The 25,920-nt window shown below is 44.9% G+C and overlaps 1 protein-coding gene across 2 annotated transcripts in view; it reads left to right on the top strand.

The window, feature by feature from the left end:
• Window positions 1-25,920, top strand: part of C1S (complement C1s) — a 55,812-nt gene that overhangs the window by 9,115 nt on the left and 20,777 nt on the right. For both annotated transcript variants that reach the window (XM_077467144.1, XM_077467145.1), the window contains exons 3-4: window positions 3,801-3,975; window positions 8,770-8,886. In XM_077467144.1, the coding sequence (XP_077323270.1) occupies window positions 3,801-3,975; window positions 8,770-8,886 (292 nt within the window). The remainder of the gene's footprint in view (window positions 1-3,800; window positions 3,976-8,769; window positions 8,887-25,920) is intronic.

The following is a 25,920-nucleotide window of genomic DNA, read 5'->3' as shown; positions in this document are numbered from 1 at the left end:
GAAAAATCTGACGAGACTCTTCACCGGAATGCCCTGTACACACGTTCGGACTTTCCGTCCGGAAAATGTGCCATCGGAGCTTGTGGTCGGAAATTCCGACCATGTGCGGGGCTCCATTGCACTTTTTCCATCGGAATTTCTGACACACAAAGTTTGAGAGCCGGATCTTAAAAATTTTCCAACAACAAAATCAGTTGTCGGAAATTCCGATCGCGTGTAGACAAAATTTCCGACGCGCAAAAGTCCGCGCATGCTCGGAATCAAGCAGAAGAGCCGCAACCGGCTATTGAACCTCGTTTTTCCTCGGTTCGTCGTAAGTGTTGTACGTCGCCGCGTTCTTTGACGTTCGGAATTTCCCACCCGCTTTGTGTGACCGCGTGTATGCAAGACAAGTTTGAGCCGACGTCCGCTGGAAAAGATCCCTCGCGGATTTTGTTGTCGGAATGTCCGATCAATGTCCGATCGTTTGTACGGGGCAGAATTTTTCAAATTTTGCTAAAAAAAAGATTTTTAAATGAGCCTTTCTGTATGGCTGCTCCCTCACTGCCTCCCATTTGTCACCTCAATCATGGACTTGTTAACAGAGAAAGATTATGAAACTTCACCAAAATCTACCAAATTTTGACAATTTTTTTTTTACAATTCAGTTTACTGTACAGACGTTCGAAAATTCCCAACGTCAAGAACGCGGTGACGTACAACACTTACGACAAACCGAGAAAAACAAAGTTCAATAGCTCACTGCCTCCCATTTGTCACCTCAATGTGCTAACAAGGAACCCGCTAATGGAAAAATATGAAATTTCACCAAAATTTCTCAGATTTTGGTAAAATTTTTGGAAAATTTGGTTTACTGTATGGCTGCTCCCTCACTGCCTTCCATTTGTCACCTCAATCATGGACTTGTTAACAGAGAAAGATTATGAACCTTCACCAAAATCTACCAAATTTTGACAATTTTTTTTTTTACAATTCAGTTTACTGTACAGACGTTCGAAAATTCCCAACGTCAAGAACGCGGTGACGTACAACACTTGCGACAAACCGAGATAAACAAAGTTCAATAGCTCACTGCCTCCCATTTGTCACCTCAATGTGCTAACAAGGAACCCGCTAACGGAAAAATATGAAATTTCACCAAAATTTCTCAGATTTTGGTAAATTTTTTTGAAAATTTGGTTTACTGTATGGCTGCTCCCTCACTGCCTTCCATTTGTCGCCTCAATCATGGACTTGTTAACAGAGAAAGATTATGAACCTTCACCAAAATCTACCAAATTTTGACAATATTTTTTTACAATCCAGTTTACTGTACAGACGTTCGAAAATTCCCAACGTCAAGAACGCGGTGACGTACAACACTTACGACAAACCGAGAAAAACGAAGTTCAATAGCTCACTGCCTCCCATTTGTCACCTCAATGTGCTAACAAGGAACCCGCTAACGGAAAAATATGAAATTTCACCAAAATTTCTCAGATTTTGGTAAATTTTTTTGAAAATTTGGTTTACTGTATGGCTGCTCCCTCACTGCCTTCCATTTGTCGCCTCAATCATGGACTTGTTAACAGAGAAAGATTTTGAACCTTCACCAAAATCTACCAAATTTTGACAATTTTTTTTTTACAATTCAGTTTACTGTACAGACGTTCGAAAATTCCCAACGTCAAGAACGCGGTGACGTACAACACTTACGACAAACCGAGAAAAACGAAGTTCAATAGCTCACTGCCTCCCATTTGTCACCTCAATGTGCTAACAAGGAACCCGCTAACGGAAAAATATGAAATTTCACCAAAATTTCTCAGATTTTGGTAAAATTTTTGGAAAATTTGGTTTACTGTATGGCTGCTCCCTCACTGCCTTCCATTTGTCACCTCAATCATGGACTTGTTAACAGAGAAAGATTATGAACCTTCACCAAAATCTACCAAATTTTGACAATTTTTTTTTTTACAATTCAGTTTACTGTACAGACGTTCGAAAATTCCCAACGTCAAGAACGCGGTGACGTACAACACTTGCGACAAACCGAGATAAACAAAGTTCAATAGCTCACTGCCTCCCATTTGTCACCTCAATGTGCTAACAAGGAACCCGCTAACGGAAAAATATGAAATTTCACCAAAATTTCTCAGATTTTGGTAAATTTTTTTGAAAATTTGGTTTACTGTATGGCTGCTCCCTCACTGCCTTCCATTTGTCGCCTCAATCATGGACTTGTTAACAGAGAAAGATTATGAACCTTCACCAAAATCTACCAAATTTTGACAATATTTTTTTACAATCCAGTTTACTGTACAGACGTTCGAAAATTCCCAACGCCAAGAACGCGGTGACGTACAACACTTACGACAAACCGAGAAAAACGAAGTTCAATAGCTCACTGCCTCCCATTTGTCACCTCAATGTGCTAACAAGGAACCCGCTAACGGAAAAATATGAAATTTCACCAAAATTTCTCAGATTTTGGTAAATTTTTTTGAAAATTTGGTTTACTGTATGGCTGCTCCCTCACTGCCTTCCATTTGTCGCCTCAATCATGGACTTGTTAACAGAGAAAGATTTTGAACCTTCACCAAAATCTACCAAATTTTGACAATTTTTTTTTTACAATTCAGTTTACTGTACAGACGTTCGAAAATTCCCAACGTCAAGAACGCGGTGACGTACAACACTTACGACAAACCGAGAAAAACGAAGTTCAATAGCTCACTGCCTCCCATTTGTCACCTCAATGTGCTAACAAGGAACCCGCTAACGGAAAAATATGAAATTTCACCAAAATTTCTCAGATTTTGGTAAAAATTTTTGAAAATTTGGTTTACTGTATGGCTGCTCCCTCACTGCCTTCCATTTGTCACCTCAATCATGGACTTGTTAACAGAGAAAGATTATGAACCTTCACCAAAATCTACCAAATTTTGACAATATTTTTTTTACAATTCAGTTTTTACTGTTCAGATGTTCCCTCACTGCCTCCCATTTGTCACCTCAATGCTGCAGTGCACATGTGCTAACAAGAAACCCGCTAACGGAAAAATATGAAAATTTTGCCAAAATTTCTCAAATTTCGCCAAAATTTCTCAAATTTTGACAAAATTTCTCAAATTTTGCCAAATTTTTTTTTTTTTAATTTGTTTTACTGTATGGCTGCTCCCTCACTGCCTTTCATTTGTCACCTCCAATGCCTCATAGAACACCCTTCAAAGTACTTATGGAACTTCTTTAGTGGCTTTTGGGTCAAAGCTTACACAGGGTTATACATCCCGCTACTGTACCATTCCCCCCCCCCATGTGACAATGCTCATGCATGATGATAGGCTGGTTAGGCATCCAAATATCATTTGCGGGAGGAAGAAGGAAAACATACATGCTTCCAAAACCTGGAAGTACCAGGTGGTTCCATGGGCTCCACCGAATGAATATGGAGGTTATTGAGTAAGAAGATAGGCTACCCACTGAGCTCGGTATTTTGCCCTAAATGGAAAAATGTTCTGTTTTGGAAGAAAATAGGTTGTGTATCATATATATAAATTACTACATATAATTATTTTTATTAATAATAATAATAAATATGTTAAATTCTGTAGCAAAACTAGATTTGCCCTTTTAAGCAGATAGGAGGACTATCAGAAGATCCCATAGGGTATTTTGGGTACACAGATTTTCTGTTAGTGGATGTTGCCCCCTCTCTCTTTCTTTGTCTGTGGATCTGTTTATCTTTATACAAGTGGTCATTTCGAGGAGTCTTTAGGTTTACCTGTATCATTGGTGTAACGGGTCTCTTTCTGGTCCAGGTAGTAATCGGAGATGCCGTACAGGACACGTTATGTGGACGCAACTTGGGTGGAGTCCCAGGACAACCCATAAAAGAAACATACTACCCCTCCAATGCACTAAAGCTGATCTTTACGTCTGACTTCTCCAACCAGGAGCAATACACAGGATTCTCTGCCTACTACGTGGCAGTCGGTATGTGTGTGACACGTCTTTGTCTTACCTGTGCTCTACCTAGTAGAAGATATGGTCACCAAAGTGCCACTATGGAAGAATAATTTGTGGAACCATTCAACTTTTGCTTAAATGCAGACATTTACATAGATAGATATACCACATAAGTCAGCCTTTCTCAACCTTTTTCAACACAGAGGAACCCTTGAAATAGTTCTCCGGTCTCGAGGAACCCCCTGCTAAAAATTAGAAGTCTACAACTCATTATACATTAGTGTGATGGTCAGTGAGAGGAATGGTCCTCACACTTGTGGTCATTGGGAAGAATGGTCCTCACACTTGTGGTCATTGGGAAGAATGGTCCTCACACTTGTGGTCATTGGGAAGAATGGTCCTTACACTTGTGGTCAGTGGGAAGAATGGTCCTCACACTTGTGGTCATTGGGAAGAATGGTCCTTACACTTGTGGTCATTGGGAAGAATGGTCCTTACACTTGTGGTCATTGGGAAGAATGGTCCTTACACTTGTGGTCAGTGGGAAGAATGGTCCTCACACTTGTGGTCATTGGGAAGAATGGTCCTTACACTTGTGGTCAGTGGGAAGAATGGTCCTTACACTTGTGGTCATTGGGAAGAATGGTCCTTACACTTGTGGTCATTGGGAAGAATGGTCCTTACACTTGTGGTCATTGGGAAGAATGGTCCTTACACTTGTGGTCAGTGGGAAGAATGGTCCTCACACTTGTGGTCATTGGGAAGAATGGTCCTTACACTTGTGGTCAGTGGGAAGAATGGTCCTCATACTTGTGGTCATTGGGAAGAATGGTCCTCACACTTGTGGTCATTGGGAAGAATGGTCCTTACACTTGTGGTCATTGGGAAGAATGGTCCTTACACTTGTGGTCATTGGGAAGAATGGTCCTTACACTTGTGGTCATTGGGAAGAATGGTCCTCACACTTGTGGTCATTGGGAAGAATGGTCCTCACACTTGTGGTCATTGGGAAGAATGGTCCTCACACTTGTGGTCCTTGGGAAGAATGGTCCTCACACTTGTAGTCATTGGGAAGAATGGTCCTCACACTTGTGGTCATTGGGAAGAACGGTCCTCACACTTGTGGTCCTTGGGAAGAATGGTCCTCACACTTGTAGTCATTGGGAAGAATGGTCCTCACACTTGTGGTCATTGGGAAGAATGGTCCTTACACTTGTGGTCATTGGGAAGAATGGTCCTTACACTTGTGGTCAGTGGGAAGAATGGTCCTCATACTTGTGGTCATTGGGAAGAATGGTCCTCACACTTGTGGTCATTGGGAAGAATGGTCCTTACACTTGTGGTCATTGGGAAGAATGGTCCTTACACTTGTGGTCATTGGGAAGAATGGTCCTTACACTTGTGGTCATTGGGAAGAATGGTCCTCACACTTGTAGTCATTGGGAAGAATGGTCCTCACACTTGTGGTCATTGGGAAGAACGGTCCTCACACTTGTGCTCATTGGGAAGAATGGTCCTCACCCTTGTGGTCATTGGGAAGAATGGTCCTCACACTTGTGGTCCTTGGGAAGAATGGTCCTCACACTTGTAGTCATTGGGAAGAATGGTCCTCACAGTTGTAGTCATTGGGAAGAATGGTCCTCACACTTGTGGTCATTGGGAAGAATGGTCCTCACACTTGTGGTCATTGGGAAGAATGGTCCTCACACTTGTAGTCATTGGGAAGAATGGTCCTCACACTTGTGTTCATTGGGAAGAACGGTCCTCACACTTGTGCTCATTGGGAAGAATGGTCCTCACCCTTGTGGTCATTGGGAAGAATGGTCCTCACACTTGTGGTCATTGGGAAGAATGGTCCTCACACTTGTGGTCATTGGGAAGAATGGTCCTCACACTTGTGGTCATTGGGAAGAATGGTCCTCACACTTGTAGTCATTGGGAAGAATGGTCCTTACACTTGTGGTCCTTGGGAAGAATGGTCCTCACACTTGTAGTCATTGGGAAGAATGGTCCTCACACTTGTGGTCATTGGGAAGAATGGTCCTCACACTTGTGGTCATTGGGAAGAATGGTCCTTACACTTGTGGTCATTGGGAAGAATGGTCCTCACACTTGTAGTCATTGGGAAGAATGGTCCTCACACTTGTAGTCATTGGGAAGAATGGTCCTTACACTTGTGGTCATTGGGAAGAATGGTCCTCACACTTGTGGTCATTGGGAAGAATGGTCCTCACACTTGTGGTCATTGGGAAGAATGGTCCTCACACTTGTGGTCATTGGGAAGAATGGTCCTTACACTTGTGGTCATTGGGAAGAATGGTCCTCACACTTGTGGTCATTGGGAAGAATGGTTCTCACACTTGTGGTCATTGGGAAGAATGGTCCTCACACTTGTGGTCATTGGGAAGAATGGTCCTCACACTTGTGGTCATTGGGAAGAATGGTCCTCACACTTGTGGTCATTGGGAAGAATGGTCCTCACACTTGTGGTCATTGGGAAGAATGGTCCTTACACTTGTGGTCATTGGGAAGAATTACCTCCTTACAGATAGCTAAAAAGATCAACGGTGTCAGTGGGAACTTATCTGAGAGGCAGAAATTGCCCAATGCTGAAGGAACCCCTACAACCTCTGGAGGAACCCTAGAGTTCTATGGAACCCTGGTTGAGAATCACTGACATAAGTGGTTTATTCATATAGATTCTGAGTTTAGAGCCCTGATATGGTCCAATAAAACAGCCCGCATTAGCCTATCCACACTGCAATTTGGAAAGGATCAGGAAGGGCTTAGCGATCCTGCACTCTAGATACTACTTTAATGCAGCTCAAGTACAACATCTGGAATATGCAGTTCAGTTTTGGGCTCCAGTTCTCAAAGGGAATATCGGGGAACTGGAGAAAGTGCAGAGAAGGGCAACCAAACTGATAAGAGGCATGGGAGGAGCTCAGCTATGAGGAGAGATTAGAGGAACTGAATTTATTCTCTCTGGAGAAGAGAAAATTAAGGGGGGATATGGTCTCCATGTATAAATACATAAGGTGGGATATGATCTCCATGTATAAATACATAAGGGGGATATGATCTCTATATATAAGTACATAAGGGGGGATATGATCTCCATGTATAAATACATAAGGGGGGATATGATCTCCATGTATAAATACATAAGGGGGATATGATCTCTATATATAAATACATAAGGGGGGATATGATCTCCATGTATAAATACATAAGGGGGATATGATCTCTATATATAAATACATAAGGGGGGGATATGATCTCCATGTATAAATACATGAGGGGGGATATGATCTCTATATATAAATACATAAGGGGGGGGGTATGATCTCCATGTATAAATACATAAGGGGGATATGATCTCTATATATAAATACATAAGGGGGATATGATCTCCATGTATAAATACATAAGGGGGATATGATCTCCATGTATAAATACATAAGGGGGGGATATGATCTCTATATATAAATACATAAGGGGGGATATGATCTCCATGTATAAATACATAAGGGGGGATATGATCTCTATATATAAATACATAAGGGGGATATGATCTCCATGTATAAATACATAAGGGGGGATATGATCTCTATATATAAATACATAAGGGGGGATATGATCTCCATGTATAAATACATAAGGGGGGATATGATCTCTATATATAAATACATAAGGGGGGATATGATCTCCATGTATAAATACATAAGGGGGGATATGATCTCCATGTATAAATACATAAGGGGGGATATGATCTCTATATATAAATACATAAGGGGGGGTATGATCTCCATGTATAAATACATAAGGGGGGATATGATCTCTATATATAAATACATAAGGGGGGATATGATCACCATGTATAAATACATAAGGGGTCCATATAGTGAACTTGGTGTTGAGTTATTCACTTTATGGTCAACAATGAAGACAAGGGGGCACTCTTTACATCTAGAGGAAAAGAGATTTCATCTCCAAATATAGAAAGGTTTCTTCGCAGTAAGAGCTGTGGAATAGACTGCCTGCAGAGGTGGATCTGGCAAGCTCAGTAGATTGCTTTAAGAAAGACCTGGATACTTTTCTAAATTTACATAATATAACTGGGTACTGACATTTATAGGTAAAGTTGATCCGGGGAAAATCTGATTGCCTCTCGGGGGATCAGGAAGGAATTTTTTTCCCTGCTGTAGCAAATTGGATCCGTGCTCTGCTGTTTTTTTTTTTTGCCTTCCTCTGGATCAACTGTGGGTATAGGATTGGGTATATGGGATTGTTTGATATTTTTTATTTTTGTTTATTTATTTTTATGGTTGAACTGGATGGACTTGACTAACTGTGTAACTATCTATGTAACATCTGGGAGACTGGGGCCATGAAGATCCTCTGGAGCAGGTGTAGGGAACCTCGGCTCTCCAGCTGTTTTGAAACTACAAATCCCATCATGCCTCTGCCTCTAGCAGTCATGCCTGTGGTTGTTAGGGTCTTGCAATGTCTCATGGGACTTGTAGTTTCAAAACAGCCGGAGAGCCGAGGTTCTTTACCCCTGCTCTAGACCCAATTAGTAAATTGACCGATCCCCCTGGGGCTCCCTATGTCCCGCACTGTCCCATTTGGAAGCTGGATTTTCACGCTTAGGTCAAACATATAAGAAGTCAAGGCACAAGGCAAGGTTGTCCAATGGATCAGACAAGGGGCTGTCCATTATCTCAGGTAGTTCAGTGAGAGTCTTCGCCAACATACAGCAGAGGTCCCGGGTTCAAGTCAATTCCGTGTTATATTTTTCTCCCTATCTTTTATTCTCAGATGTGGACGAGTGTGAAGGTGATCCCTGCTCCCATTTCTGCAACAATTACATTGGAGGTTTCTTCTGTTCCTGCCCTCCCGAATATGACCTGCATGACGACCAGCGCACCTGTGGAGGTAAAGACCCCATCCTTGAAGGGAAACTCTAGATCAGTGATGGCGAACCTTGGCACCCCAGATGTTTTGGAACTACATTTCCCATGATGCTCAAACCAACCCGAAGAGTGCATGAGCATCATGGGAAATGTAGTTCCAAAACATCTGGGGTGCCGAGGTTCTCCATCACTACTCTAGATCTCTAGATAGACAAATACTTTTGTGGTTCACACATCCCTTCCACACTGCATAGCCAGGAGGGTGACACTGCTATGCACTGTCACAGCTTCCTGTGCCACCTCACCGGCCTGCTTGTTGGCACGTGACTGAGCCTGATCACTGGTGATACCTGATTTATCCCCCCCCAGTGGCGTTATTCTCAACTAGGCAAGAACTGAGGAAGTCGGACCTATAAATAAAGAAACCTCAAAAGGTGTTAGGGGTGGAGGAGGAGGATGGGCAGTACTTTCACCTTTGAGTGAAGGTCAACTTTAACCACTTGCCGACCAGCGCACGCCGATGTACGTCGACAGAATGGCACGGGCAGGCAAATGGGCGTACATGTACGTCCCTTTAAATTTGCCGCCCTGCCATCGGCGGTGCGCTCCCACGCTGGTCGGGACCCCCGTGAGTCCGGTCGCGGGACCCGCGGACTCGATCGCCGCGGGCATCCCCGCGATCGTCTCACGGAGCGGCTGAATGAAGAAATGCCGTTGTAAACAGCATTTCTCCATTCTGCCTAGCAACTAGTGACGCTGATCTCTGCTCCATGTGATTGGAGCAGAGATCAGTGTTCACTAAATGAAAGCCCAACCCCCCCACAGTTAGTAACACACCCCTAGGAACACTTAACCCCTACAGTGCCACCCACTGGTTAACCCCTTCACTGCCAGTGTCATTTACACAGGAATCACTGCATTTATATAGCACTGATTGCTGTATAAATGACAATGGTCCCAAAAATGTGTCAAAAATGTCCGATGTGTCCGCCGCAATGTCACAGTCACAATAAAAATCGCTGATCGCCGCCATTACTAGTAAAAAAAAAAAATAATAAAAAATTATTAATAAAAATGCTATAAAACTATCCCCTATTTTGTAAACGCTATAACTTTTGCGCAAACCAATCAATAATCGCTTATTGCGATTTTTTTTACCAAAAATATGTAGAAGAATACGTATCGGCCTAAACTGAGGGAAAAAAATGTTTTTTTATATATTTTTGGGGGATATTTATTATAACAAAAAGTAAAAAATAATGCGTTTTTTTTTCAAAATTGTCGCTCTATTTTTGTTTATAGCGCAAAAAATAAAAACCGCAGAGGTGATCAAATACCACCAAAAGAAAGCTCTATTTGTGGCCACGTCGCAATTGTCAGTTAAAGCGACGCAGTGCCGAATCGCAAAAAGTGGTCTGGTCTTTGACCAGCAAAATGGTCCAGGCTGAAAGTGGTTAAATTCATGAACTGTAGGAGGTGCAGAGGATGTGAGAAGAACCACAAGAATAGTAGTTTGAAAAATATGGACCCGAATCTCTTTCCTGTCAAGATGGTCTGTACAGTTGATAAGTAGTCATACATATAATGCAGAATCCATGCTTCCTCCAACAACACATTATTATTTATTTATTTATTTATTTATTTTTAATAGTCACATGACACAAGGGAGGGGCTTGTAGAATAGGGCATCAATATTCAGGTGTGCCATGAGGGCCTCATGATGGATAAATACAGCCCTGCATAAAGGCTCTGGATTTATAGTATTAAATGTCCACATATACAGTATATGTACAATAGAATGGAAGGCTTTGACTGGGTGCTACGGGTGACACCGATACCTTTTATACTCTCCAATTTTTATATAGTATGTGTGAATCTAAAGGCATGGCCAAAAGTTTTGAGAATTACACAAATGTTAACTTTCACAAAGTCTGCAGCTTCAGTGTTTGTAGATCTTTTTGTCTAATGTTACTATGGGATACTCAAGTATAATTACAAGCATTTCATAAGTGTTAATAGTCGTTTATGCAATATTTTTGGTGTTTTGACCCTTCTTTTTCAAGACCGCTGCAATTCACCCCGGCATGCTATCACCCGATTTCTGGGCCTCACCCTGACTGATGGCCGCCCCCCTCATTCTTACACAATCAATGCTTGGAGTTTGTCAGAATTTGTGTTTTTTTTTTTTTTTTTTTTTTGTTCACTTGCTTCTTAACCACTTCAGCCCTGGAAGAATTTACCCCCCTTCCTGACCAGAGCACTTTTTGCGATTCGGCACTGCGTCGCTTTAAGCCTTTGTACACACGGTCGGAGATTCCGACAACCAAATCCGTCGGATTCTGTCCGTCGGATTTTGTCCGAAACTGTTGCATACACACGGTCGGACAAAGTTGTCGGAAAATCCAATATTTCAGAACGCGATGACGTAATTTCGTTACGACGGGACTACGTTCAGGCTAGTAGCCAATAGCTTTGGTGTAGGAATTTGATCTGAGCATGCGTGGCACTTTGTCCGGAATTGGAATTCTCTACACATGATCGGAGCATTTTGTCCGAAAATTTTACCAACAAGTTGGAAAACTTGGTCCGTCGGATACTCCGACGGAAACAGTCCGATGCAGACCACACACAGTCGGAATATCCGACAAAACGGTCTGATAGGACACATTCCGGTCGGAATCTCCGATCGTGTGTACAAGGGCTTACACAATCAATGCTTGGAGTTTGTCAGAATTTGTTTTTTTTTTTTTTTTGTTCACCTGCTTCTTAACCACTTCAGCCCCAGAAGAATTTACCCCCATTCCTGACCAGAGCACTTTTTGCGATTCGGCACTGCGTCGCTTTAACCACTTTCAGCCCCGGACCACTTTGCTGGCCAAAGACCAGACCACTTTTTGGGATCCGGCACTGCGTCGCTTTAACTGACAATTGCGTGGTCGTGCGACGTGGCTCCCAAACAAAATTGACGTCCTTTTTTTCCCACAAATAGAGCTTTCTTTTGGTGTTATTTGATCACCTCTGCGGTTTTTATTTTTTGCGCTATAAACAAAAATAGAGCGACAATTTTGAGAAAAACGCATTATTTTTTACTTTTTGTTATAATAAATATCCCCCAAAAATATATAAAAAAAAACATTTTTTTCCCCTCAGTTTAGTCCAATACGTATTCTTCTACATATTTTTGGTAAAGAAAATCGCAATAAGCGATTATTGATTGGTTTGCGCAAAAGTTATAGCATTTACATTATAGGGGATAGTTTTATGGCATTTTTATTAATATTTTTTTTTTTTTACTAGTAATGGCGGTGATCAGCGTTTTTTTTTTTTTATTGTGACTGCGACATTGTGGCGGACACATCGGGCATTTTTGACCAATTTTTGGGACTATTGTCATTTATACAGCAATCAGTGCTATATAAATGCAGTGATTCCTGTGTAAATGACACTGACAGTGAAGGGGTTAACCAGGGGGTGGCAGTGTAGGGGGTTAAGTGTTCCTAGGGGTGTGTTACTAACTGTGGGGGGCTCGGCTTTCATTTAGTGAACACTGATCTCTGCTCCAATCACATGGAGCAGAGATCAGCGTCACTTGTTGCTAGGCAGAACGGGGAGATGCTGTTTACAGCGGCATCTCTCCGTTCAGCCGCCCCGTGAGACGATCGCGGGTATGCCCCGCGGCGAACGAGTCTGCGGGACCCGCGACTGGACTCACGGGGGTCCCAACCAGCATTAAAGATTGGACGTACCTGTACGCCAATATGCCTGCCCGTGCCATTCTACCGACGTACAGCGGCGTGCACTGGTCGGGAACTGGTTAACTGACAATTGCGCGGCCATGCGGCGTGGCTCCCAAACAAAATTGACGTCCCTTTTTCCCCCACAAATAGAGCTTTCTTTTAATGGTATTTGATCACCTCTGCGGTTTTTATTTTTTGTGCTATAAACAAAAAAACAGAAGGGATCTCACCACTCCAGGAGCACACATGCAGGCTGTAAACGGTCTCTTCGGCTGGGAAGCCACAGGTGCCGGCTATTACCACTAGCAACAGACGAAAAACGAGCTCTGGACTGCCGCACTCTTCAGAAAACCACTTTCTTTTATAGGAAAGTGATTTTCCAATAAAAGAAAGTGGTTTTCTGAAGAGTGCGGCAGTCCAGAGCTCGTTTAAGGTCTATAAACAAAAAAAGAGCGTCAATTTTGAAAAACAAAAAAAAACGCATTATTTTTAAATTTTTGCTATAATAAATATCCCAAAAAATATATAAAAAAAATATTTTTTTCCTCAGTTTAGGCCGATACGTATTCTTCTACATATTTTTGGTAAAAGAAAATCGCAATAAGCGCAAAAGTTATAGCGTTTACAAAATAGGGGATGGCATTTTTATTAATATATATATATATATACATTTTTTAAATGGCGGTGATCAGCGATTTCTATTGTGACTGCGACATTATGGACATTTTCGACACATTTTTGGGACCATTGTAATTTATACAGCAATCAGTGCTATGCAAATGCACTGATTCCTGTGTAAATGGCACTGGCAGTGAAGGGGTTAACCACTAGGTGGCAGTGTAGGGATTAAGTGTGTCCTAGGGGCGTGTTGCTAACTGTGGGGGGGGCGTGGCTGTGTTTTACACATCACTGATCTCTGCTCCAATCACAGGGAGCAGAGATCAGAGTAACTGTTGCTAGGCAGAACGGGGATGTTTACTTTAGCATCTCCCCGTTCTTCCTCTCCGTGAGGCGATCGTGGGTATTTCCACAGCGATCGAGTCCGCGGGGCCCACGACCTGACTCACAGAGTTTCCTGCAGGCATGCGTGTGTGCCGCCGGCGGCACGCGCACGCTCCCCTGCCGCCTCTTAAAAGGCAACATACAGGTACGTGATTCTGCCTGTACGTGCCCTTCTGCCCACGTATATCGGCGTTAGGCGGTCGGGAAGCGGTTAAGTATTGACCACAAGTTCTCAATGGGATTGAGATCTGGGGAGTTTCTTGGCCATGGACCCAAAATGTCCATGTTGTGTTCCCCAAGCCCCCTTAGTTATCCCTTTTACCTTATGGCAAGGTGCTCCATCATGCTGGAGAAGACATTGTTCCTCACCAAACTGTTCTTGGATGGTTGGGAGAAGTTTCTCTCAGAGGATGTTTTTGTCCCATTCTTTGTTCAATGCTGTGTTCTTAGGTATAATTGTGAGTGAGCCCCCCACTCCCTTGGCTGAAAAGCAACCCCACACATGAATGGTCTCAGGGTGCTTTACTGTTGGCATGACACAGGACTGATGGTAGCGCTCACCTTTTCTTCTCCGGACAAAGTTTTTTTCCATTTTCCCCAAACAATCGGAAAGGCAAATGACTTTCCTCCAGTCCTCGGCAGTCCAATCCCTGGACCTTTTGCAGAATATCCGTCTGTCCCTGATGTTTCTCCTGGAGAGAATTGGCTTCTTTTCTGCCCTTCTTGACACCAGGACATCCTCCAAAAGTCTTCTCCTCGCTGTGCGTGCCGATGTACCCACAGCTGCCTGCTGCCATTCCTGAGCAAGCTCCGCACTGGTGGTGCCCCCGATCCCGCAGCTGAATTATCTGTAGGAGACGGTCCTGGCGCTTGCTGGACTTTCTTGGGCGCCCTGAAGCCTTCTTCACAAATGCAGTGTTTTTTTTTGTTTTTTTTATGGGATTAAAGGTATGGTAAAGGTATTTTTTTTTTATTTTTTAAAAATAACAAACATGTTATACTTACCTCTAGACATGTGCAAAAGGAAAAAATTTGTTTAGTTTCGTTTTAATTCATGAATTCATTAATTTCGTTTAGTTATATTCGTTAACTTCCTTAAATTCGTTTTCGGATTTCGTTTAGTTTTCTACCGAATTCGAAAAATCGGCCACATTCGAAAATATTTCAACCAAATTCGAAAATATTTCTACCGGATTCGAAATGATTTCAACCGCATTCGAAAATATTTTGTGACCCGAATTTAGGGCCATGTATCTCGGGGTTACTTGGTGCTAGAAACTCCAAATTTGGATATGTTGTAGTGCTAGTACTATTGTGTTTGCATACCAAATTTGGGGTTTCTAGCTATAAGTGACCCCGAGATATGTGGCCCCAAAATCGGGTCGCAAAATGTCATTCTCTGCTCTAATAACTAATAACATTTTGCGACCCGATTTTGGGGCCACATATCTCGGGGTCACTTATAGCTAGAAACCCCAAATTTGGTATGCAAACACAATAATACTAGCACTACAACATATCCAAATTTGAAGTGTCTAGCACCAAGTGACCCCGAGATACATGGCCCTAAAGTCGGGTCACAAAATATTTTCGAATGTGGTTGAAATAATGTCGAATCATGTTGAAATCATTTCGAATCCGGTAGAAATATTTTCGAATTTGGTTGAAATATTTTCGAATGCAGTTGAAATAATTTCGAATCATGTCGAATTCATTCGAATTCATTCGTTATATTTCTTTCGTATTCGTTGTAATTTGTTATTTTTTTATTCGGACATTCGGATGCATCCGAATGTCCGAAAGATGCAAAATTCGGCCGAATTTCGATTTGTTACGAAACTAATTGTACTTACCTCCACAATGCAGCTCGTTTTGCACAGAGTGGCCCCCGAACCTGGTTTTCTGGGGTCCCTCGGCGGCTGTCTCTGCTTCTTCCCGCAGGTACTTCTCACGTTCATGCGAGCTCCCTCCCATGGTGAGAGGCATCTGCGGGCACGCTCCAGTGATACAGCCGGTGGCTATAGCCATTCGCTGTATCACACGGCGCCGCCCCCGGCACACCGCGTCATTGGATGTGACTGACAGCAGCGTGATCCACTGGCTGCGCTGCTTTCAATCCATCCACTCCAGCCAATCGGCGGCCAGGCTGAGTGGTGAAGAGGACGTCGGGGGCGAGCGCGGGACTTTTGAGGGGTCAGGTAAGTAAAACGAGGGGACTGGGGGCACCGACACTGTCAGATGTTTTTTCACCTTAATGCATAGAATGCATTAAGGTGAAAAAACATTTACCTTTACAACCCCTTTTCGTGTCAAAGAGGGTCTTTGCAATTCATCTGTTCGCTCTTCATAACATTCTGGAGTATATGCAAATAGGCATCATAAAAACTGAGGCAGCGGACTTTGTGAAAATTTGTATTTGTACCATTTTCAAATCTTTTGGCCACGGCTGTATGTTTGACCATCCAACTGAACAAATGCATTAGATATATACGAATGCACATGAATATACCGTGACAGGTGCTCTTTAAACCAAAGAATAAAGGCAGATTGGAAGATGACTTTGTTTTATATCTTGCCTCTAGGATCTCCAAAAAAAAAAAATCACTTTTATTTACACAAGATTTAAAAAAATCCATCCAGAGCCAAGCAGCGGGCATGTAGCAACTTGACTGTTTTTCTGTGCTAACCCTTTGCCATGAGTAAGAATTGCTGTGCGAGATTAACCATGCTATATCTGCAGTATAAAATGGGTTTCGTTTCTGTAATCCCAGACGTTGTGTTGTGAAACGAAACCAGCTTCAGGTTCTAACATGCCCGTTGTCCAGCACTAGATGGCTTTATTCAGCCTCATTTATCAACATACCGTATATACTCGAGTATAGGCCGACCCGAGTATAAGCCGAGGCCCCCAATTTACCCCCAAAAAACTGGGAAACCTATTGACTCGTGTATAAGCCGAGGGTGAGATATGCCTGTCCATCCCTGTGTGTGTCCGTCCATCCCTGTGTGTCCGTCCATCCCTGTGTGTCCGTCCATCCCTGTGTGTGTGTCCATCCATCCATCCCTGTGTGTGTGTCCATCCATCCATCCCTGTGTGTGTGTGTGTGTGTGTGTCCATCCATCCATCCATCCCTGTGTGTGTGTGTGTGTCCATCCATCCATCCATCCCTGTGTGTGTGTGTGTGTGTGTGTGTGTCCATCCATCCATCCATCCCTGTGTGTGTGTGTGTGTGTCCATCCATCCATCCATCCCTGTGTGTGTGTGTGTGTGTGTGTCCATCCATCCATCCCTCCCTGTGTGTGTGTGTCCATCCATCCATCCCTGTGTGTGTGTGTCCATCCATCCATCCCTGTGTGTGTGTGTCCGTCCATCCATCCATCCATCCATCCATCCATCCCTGTGTGTGTCCATCCATCCATCCCTGTGTGTGTGTGTGTGTGTGTGTGTGTGTGTGTGTGTGTCCGTGCAGCCTTGTGTGTCCAGCCTACCTGTGTCCCGAGCCTCCGTCCGGTCCCGTCCCGAGCCTCCGTGTCGTCCCGTCCCGAGCCTCCGTGTCGTCCCGTCCCGAGCCTCCATGTCGTCCCATGCCAGGATCGCCGCTCTTCGTCGGCGCCCTGGCGGCCATTCCCCTGTTCAAAAGCCGCGCCTCCGTCTGTGATAGGCGGAACACTCAATTTCCCAGCAGTCTGTGTTCCGCCTATCACGGACATCCTCTCATCCTCGTCCGTAGTATGAGGATGAGCGGATGTCCGTGATAGGCGGACCACTGACTGCTGGGAAATTGAGTGTTCCGCCTATCACAGACGGAGGCGCGGCTTTTGAAAGGTAGAATGGCCGCTGTCTGTCTGCTCGACACGCTGTTCGGGTAGACAGACGGCGATGACTCGAGTATAAGCCGAGGGGGGCACTTTCAGCCTCAAAAAAGAGGCTGAAAATCTCGGCTTATACTCGAGTATATACGGTACCTGACGATCTTATTGTCTTTGTTTTCCAATAGCAAATGTAGGGACCCTGCCTTAGGCTAGGTAAGCCTTTTGCAATTTTTTGAACGCATAGGAACCCTTGAAAAAACATTCCAGCATAGGAACCCCTGCTAAAAAGTACCACAGTATATCTACAGTACAATTCATGATATATTAGTGCGATGGTCAGTGGGAAGAATGCTTCTTAGCCCTTGTACACACGGTCGGAGATTCCGTCGGAATGTTTCCTATCAGACCATTTTGTCGGATATTCCGACTGTGTGTGGTCTGCATCGGAATATCCGACGGACCAAGTTTTCCAACTTCCCGTTAAAATTTTCCGACAAAATGCTCCTATCGGACATACTCCGATCATGTGTAGCCTACTCCGACGGACAAAGTGCCACGCATGCTCAGATCAAATTCCTAGACCAAAGCTATTGGCTGCTAGCCTGAACGTAGTCCCGTCCTAACGAAATAACGCCATCACGTTATGTACAATCGGATTTTCCGACAATTTAGTCCGATGCAACATCACTTCCGGACCTCTTCCGGAATTAATCTGTCGGAATTACTCAGACGGATTTGGTGGTCGGAATCTCCGACCGTGTGTACAAGGGCTTACACCTGTGGTCATTGGGAAAAATCACCGCCCTAAGACTCCTTTCACACCACACCGCCCATAGCGTCGGCGGTAAAACGCCGCTATTTCCCAAGTGTTCTTCCAGGACAGCCCTTGAGAGATGGAGCTCCTCCCATCGACACAGGAAACACATTGCCACAGTTCAAAAGGCGGTCCCTCAGGTCCCTGGTCAGTCATTTGTGTTTCCTCCGTCGGAGGAACATGTTGCCAGGAACCTGGAGGCCCCTCTCAGGGGCTGCCTGAGAACCTGCAAGCCTAAGGGACCGGGTCCTGGTTTATGGCTGCAGTTTGGGTCCATACCTTTTTTCTTTGGCTCGGGTACCGTCCAGCTGAACCGGAGCAGACCCGTTACCCTCCTCCTTCCAGTGCCGAGGTGGCCAGGGGCAGAATGACGCCGGTTTCCCCCAGGAGTGGTGAGTGGAACCTTCCATCTTCCCTCCTCGTTGTAGGGGGTCGGAGACGCCGAGCGTTCACTTCCGGCGGAACCGCGTCATCTCTGTGTGCCGAGACTTCCGGTTCCGGGTCTCTAGGGTACAAGGGGGAGAGGGAGAGCCAGCGCTGTGCCTGTAAAGCCCGACCAGCGTCCAGCAATACCGGACTAGCGGCGGGATCCGGAGCGCCAGAGGGGGACTATGGAGACTATTCCCCAGGACACTCCGGCGGAGACAGGCACCAGCCAATCCCAGGTAGGCTGCCGGGCATGCTATTACTCTGGTGGAGCGGTGGTGTTTGCAGGATGGGTTCTGTAGTGCCCCACGGTGGTGGTTACTCACAGTCTAGGTTGTGTGCAGTTAGTGGTGATTCTAAGGAGGGACAGGGGGCTGGCGCTAAAAATCCTTTGTCTTCTTATTTTCAGGTTAAAGAGATACCAAAGGAAGACAAGGCAGGCTGCAAAAAGTGCCCTAATTGTGGGAATAGGTTGTCCTCTGGCTCTAACAAAGCCCTATGCAAGCAATGCATTGCAAGCTTGCTTAAATCTGAGGCAGATTCCCCTTTAGCAAAATTTTTGGGCTCCTTTAAAGAGGAAATGGCGTCGACCTTTAAGTCCCTCCGGGAGTTAATCACTGACGTGGGATCAGCTGCAGCTGCCTCCACGAGTAAAACAACTATAATCTCCTCCTCACCATGCCTTACAACACCCAGCTCAGGGGAGCCCCGTATGGTCAGGGAGCCTAGCCCCACGTTGATTAGTCCCGAATCCTCTGACACTGACTCGGGTCAGGAAGAGGATCAAGCAGCATCTAAAGCCTCAAAATATAGATTATCTCTCGAGAAAGTAGATGAGCTAATGGGGGCTATCTATGATACACTGGAAATTGAGGAGGAAGAAACTCAGTTATCCAGACATGATCAAATGTATGAGGCTCTGGGGAGAAAGAAAGCAAGGGTTTTCCCTATACATAAGGTGCTTTCTGACCTTGTCCTTAAGGAGTGGTCTGAACCAGATAAAAAGGTTTTCTTTCCTAAATCCCTTAAGAGAAGGTTCCCTTTTGATGAGAGCCCAGAGGCGGTCTGGAATAAAAATCCTAAACTAGACGCCCCTCTGTCCAAAATCTCAAAGCAGGCTGATCTGGCCTTTGAGGATATGGGCCACCTGAAAGATCCCATGGACAGGAGAACAGACATTGTCTTAAAGAGGGCCTGGGATGCCTCTATGGCAGGCTTAAAACCAGCTCTAGCCACTTCTTGTGTAGCTAGAAACCTGGAGTTCTGGTTATCGCAACTACAAGAACATTTAAAGGCAGGCACTCCTAGGGGGGAGCTTCTGAAATCCTTCCCTATGCTTTTTAAGGCCACCAGTTTCATCTCTGACGCCTCCACGGACTCCGTAAAATTTACAGCTAAGTCTGCAGCACTTTCAGTGGCAGCAAGGAGGTCAGTATGGATGAAAACCTGGGGGGGAGACACGGCGTCTAAAACCCGCCTGTGCAGCGTCCCTTTTACAGGAGACTTAGTCTTCGGGCCTGAATTAGACTCCGCCTTAGAAAGGACGGTGGATAAAAAGAAAACCTTTCCCGCAAAAAAGAAAAATTTTCAAAGAAAAATTTTTCGTCCCTTTAAGGAACCCTCTAAATCAGAGAAGAGTTCAACCCCCAAAAAACATTGGTCGGGACATAAAGGGAAAGGAAAAGGGGGCATACTGTTTAGCCGCCCCAATCAGGATCCCAAACCCCAGTGACGTCAGGGTTCCTGTGGGAGGAAGATTAAGCAAATTTCTTCCACAATGGGAAAAGACAACCTCGAACGAGTTTGTCTTAAATATAATAAAAAGGGGTCATGCGCTGGAATTTCACAGCAACCCTCCTTCCAAGTTTCTGGTGACAAAGCTTCCAAGTCACTCAGAAAAGGCCAGGGCCTTACCTTTACTGATAGGGGAAATGGTGGATCAAGAGGTATTGACACCAGTCCCTATTCAGGAACAAGGGGACGGTTTTTACTCGCACATTTTTGTGGTAAGAAAGCAGTCAGGGAGATTCAGACTAATTATGAACCTCCGACCACTGAATTGCTCCATCCGTTACAAGAGATTTCGTATGGAGTCTATTTATTCCATAAAGAATCTCCTGCAGAAAAGAGATATTTATGGCAACCCTGGATCTAAGGGACGCTTATCTGCATATTCCAATAAGGGAGGAATGCCAGAAATTCCTTCGGATGGCAGTGCAGATAGACACAAAGGTTTACCACTTTCAGTGCAGAGCACTTCCCTTCGGTCTGTCATCCTCCCCAAGAATCTTTACCAAGGTTCTCGGAGAGGCTTTAGTTCCACTGAGGCTTCAATCAGTCTCAATTATCCCCTATCTAGACGATCTGCTCCTGACAGCACACTCGGAGAGTCGTCTTTCTCAGGATCTGGAATTGACTCAACTCAGCCTGAGTCGATTAGGGTGGATTGTCAGTCAGGAGAAATCCAAGACAACCCCAACACAGGAGATCCTGTATCTGGGTTACTGGATCAAGTCTGTAGATCAGAAAATTATACTGCCGGAAGAAAAGATTTTGAATCTGTGGCAGAGAATATCTTTTCTTCAATGCAGCCCCAAATGTACGGTGAGGGAAGTAATGTCGGTCTTAGGTCTTATGACGGCAGCCATTCCAGCCGTACAATGGGCCAGGTTCCATCAAAGAGAACTTCAGGGTTTTCTGTTAGAACAATTAAAAGGCAGAGATCTGGAGGAGGAGGTATCGATCCCCTCAAGGGTAAAACGCTCCCTCTGGTGGTGGAAGGACAGGGAGAACCTAAACAAAGGGGTTCATTGGGTCCTTCCTATCACTTCAACACTAACAACGGATGCGAGCAGTTGGGGCTGGGGAGCCCACCTCGGCTCAAACTGGGTCCAGGACAAGTGGACCCCGGAAGAGAAATGTTTCTCTTCCAATTGGAAAGAGCTAACAGCAATCCTGAGAGCTGTTCTAGCCTTTTACCCCACAATACAGGGTCACCATCTACAAGTCCGTTCAGACAATACGACGGCTGTAGCATACATAAACAAACAAGGAGGAACCAGAAGTCCTCGTTTGATGTTGGTAGCCAGACGCATTCTCCAGTGGGCAGAAGCCAATCTGGAATCTATTTCTGCAGTTCACCTGAAAGGGGAGCTGAACAACACGGCGGACTTCTTGAGTCGACAAAAGATTTCGAACCAAGAATGGTCCTTACACCCAGAGGCATTCAATCTCATAACAACTCACTGGGGAAAACCAGAGATAGACCTTTTTGCGAACAAAAAGAATGCAAAAGTTCCAAATTTTTTCTCGCTAAACCCAGGAGATCAGCCCCTGGCTGTAGATGCCTTGCAAACTCCATGGACTTTCAGTCTGGCGTATGCATTTCCCCCTCTTCATCTCATTCCGAGGGTCCTAGCAAGATTCCTCAAGGAGAAAACCTGTTTGATTCTAGTAGCACCTTTTTGGCCCAGGAGACCATGGTTCACAACGTTGCTACAATTGACAGATTGTCCGCCTCTAAGGCTTCCCTACAGACAGGACCTCCTGTCGCAGGGACCTCTTTACCATCCACAGGTGGCCACACTGAAGCTTTCAGCGTGGTTACTGAGGAGGAAATCTTAAAGAGTAAGGGCCTGACAGATGAGGTAATTGCGACCTTACTACAGAGTCGCAAACCAGTCACGAGGGCTATTTACAAAAAAGTCTGGAAAAAATTTAATAGCTGGCTGAATAGCCGTGACATAAATACGGCTAATATTCTACAGTTTTTACAGGAAGGCGTAAACAAGGGTTTAACCCTAAGTACTATTAAGGTACAGATAGCTGCCTTAAGTGTATACCTAGATGAACGCTTACAGGAAAATCCTTTTGTCGCTAGATTCTGTAAGGCAGTCGCTAGACGCAAGCCAGTCAGAATCACCAAAGTCTCATCCTGGGATTTAGCAGTTGTACTAAAAGCTTTCTTGGGGTCACCCTTTGAGCCCATCTCAGAGGCCTCCTTAAGGCTTATTACATTTAAGACAGTACTCCTGGTGGCAATCACTTCAGCCCGTAGGGTCAGTGAAATCCAAGCCCTTTCCATCAGGGAACCATTTCTACAGATCCTAGAAGACAGAGTCATACTAAAGACACCCTGGGTTCTTACCAAAGGTAGCATCTAGCTTCCATAGGTCCCAAGATATTGTCCTCCCTTCATTTTGTCAAAATGCAGCAAATGAGAAAGAGGAACGTTTTCATTTATTGGATGTGAGGAGGTGTATTCTAGAATATCTTAAAGTAACAAATCCATTCAGAATCTCAGACTCCCTTTTTGTCCTTTTTTCCGGACAGCGTAGGGGACAGAAAGCTTCAAAAGTAACCATAGCTAGATGGATTAGGCTAGCTATAGCAGAGGGGTATAAGGTCTTGAATAGGGATCCTCCTGAGGGTGTTAAAACTCACTCCACAAGAGCGTTGTCTGCATCCTGGGCAGAAAGAGCTGGTGCCACCCCGGAGCAGGTATGTAAAGCAGCCACATGGTCAAGCTTTTCCACCTTTACAAGGCATTACCGACTGGACTTAATGTCTAGTCAGGATCAGGCCTTTGGGAGGAAAGTCCTCCAGGCCGTGGTCCCCCCCTAATCTGGTAAGTACTTGGGGATCCTCTCAAGGGCTGTCCTGGAAGAACACTTGGGAAAACTGGAGTTAGTACTTACCGGTAACTCCTTTTCCGGTGGTCTTCCAGGACAGCACGATCCCACCCTTTATTTGATTATAGTGATGTACTAATGTTATTACCTGTTATGGTTTATATGTTTTTCAGTTCCATCCTTCGGTTCTTGGTGAATGACTGACCAGGGACCTGAGGGACCGCCTTTTGAACTGTGGCAATGTGTTTCCTGTGTCGATGGGAGGAGCTCCATCTCTCAAGGGCTGTCCTGGAAGACCACCGGAAAAGGAGTTACCGGTAAGTACTAACTCCAGTTTTTTGCGGCGGATTTGCGGTGCATTTCGGCCACTAGCGGGACGCTTTTACCCCCCACTAGCGGCCGCGAAAGGGTTAAAACCGCCAGCAATACGCCGCAATAGCGGCGTTTTGCCGGCGGTATTACAGCGCTGCCCCATTGATTTCAATGGGGAGCAGCGGCGGAGGAGCGGTAAACACACCGCTCCTTCACCGCTCCAAAGAAGCTGCTGGCAGGACTTTTTTCCGCCAAAATGCTCCTAACGGACATACTCCGATCATGTGTAGCCTACTCCGTCGGAAAAAGTGCCACGCATGCCCTCGGGGCTTTCACACTACACACAATAGTGCAGCTTCTTTAGGGCGGATTGCAGGCGCTATTTCTAACGCTATAGCGCCTGCAAAACGCCCTGGTGTAAAAGGGGTGTTCAAGATAGCTCACAAGATCAATGGAGATAACAAGATCAATGGTGTCAGTGGGAAATTATCTGTGAGGACCCCTTAGCAGCCTCTGGAGGAACGCTATTGCCCCTTTCATACTGAGGCGCTTTTCAGGCGCTAAAGTACTAAAAATAGCGCCTGCAAAGTGCCCTGAAAGAGCCGATCAATGCACTCCAATGGGAAAGCCCCGAGGGCTTTCACACTGGAGCGGTGCGCTTGCAGGACGGTCACGAAAGTGTATTTACTGCTCCTAAAGAGCCCCTTCCCATTGAAAACGATGGGGCAGCACTGTAAACCAGCGGTGCTTTGCATGCAGTTTTAACCCTTTTTCGGCTGCTAGCGGGGGTTAAAACTGCCCCGCTAGCAGCCAAATAGTGACACTAAAACGACGGTAAAGCGCTGCTAATTATATCGGTGCTTTACCGCCAGTGCCCGCAATGCTTCAGTGTGAAAGTAGCCTAAGGTTCTCTGGATTCCTGGTTGAGAAGCCCTGGGCTAGAGTGTCCAACCCAAATTAAGTGTTGCCTACAGCTCGGCTGTAACCAGCCTAAGCTCTGTTTGTGTCTTTGTTGGGTTCCTCCTAAGTTTAGAACATTGTTTATTTTTTCATCTGTTACCATTGAGTTGTCACCAATAGTTATTGTGAGACGTAACAAAGTATTGAGTTATGACTATTTATCTGCCTAGGCCAACCACTGAGGGGTCTGTTCCAATGATATGAGGTAAAACAGGCACCTGAGCCAAGGCTGAAAGAGTCTAAGCCCCTGTACACACGGGTCGGAGATTTCGACAACCAAATTTTGTCCGTCGAATCTTGTCCGAAACTGTTGCATACACACTGTCGGACAAAGTTGACGAAAAATCCGATCATTCAGAACATGATGACGTAATTTCGTTACGATGGGACTACGTTCAGGCTAGCAGCCAATAGCTTTGATGTAGGAATTTGATCTGAGCATGCGTGGCACTTTGTCCGATCAAAATTCTCTACACATGATCGGAGTATGTCCTATCGAACCAGTTGGTCGGGAAATATTTCCAACAAGTTGGAAAATTGGGTCCGACGGATATTCCGACGGAATCAGTCCGATGCAGACCACACACAGTCGGATTATCCGACAACACGGTCCGATAGGACACATTCCGACGGATTCTCCGACCGTGTGTACAAGGCTTAAGACAGCCTGTGTTAAGACCTGAAGACAAAAAAACTAGCTCTGGACTGCCGCACTCTTCAAAAGACCACTTTCTTGTGTTGGAAAATCACATCACAGCTCAACAAACACAACGAACAGGGAAAAATTGCTGACGTTTCGCACTAGCTGTAGTGCATGAATAAGCACTACAGCTAGTACGAAACGTCAGCAATTTTTCAGCAATTTTTCCTTGTTCGCTGTGTTTGTTGAGCTGTGATGTGATTTTCCAATAAAAGAAAGTGGTCTTGTGAAGAGTGCTGCAGTCCAGAGCTTGTTTTTCGTCTGTTGCTAGTGGTAATAGCCAGAACCTGTGGCTTCCCAGCCGAAGAGACAGTTTACAGCCTGCATGTGTGCTCCTGGAGCGGTGAGATCCCTTCTCCTTAAGACCTGAAGAACTAGGAAAATGACTGCCTATCTGGAGCATCTTTAGAGGGGGTCTACTATTCCAGAAGAATGTCCAGGAGAGTCTATGGAAAGCTGCTCCTGGATTGACATTTCATGGAGGCCTCATTACTAAGCTCCTTAGGGTTCATGTGACTACTCTTCAAGAATCAGAGAACTAGTTCTTTTGGGATGCTTCTACTGTAATTTCTAGGGCCACCAAAAGAGGTACTTGGTGTTGTAATTGGGAGGCTGATACTGTGCTGCAGGGCTGGACTGGGACAAAAATTTGGCCCTGGAC

Source organism: Lithobates pipiens, unplaced genomic scaffold, assembly GCF_037356315.1.
Source record: "Lithobates pipiens isolate NorthernLeopardFrog02 unplaced genomic scaffold, aLitPip1_a1.2 Scaffold_47, whole genome shotgun sequence".
NCBI lineage: Eukaryota > Metazoa > Chordata > Amphibia > Anura > Ranidae > Lithobates > Lithobates pipiens.
The sequence above is the reverse complement of the archived record's forward strand: the minus strand, read 5'-3'. Positions and strand labels throughout refer to the sequence as shown.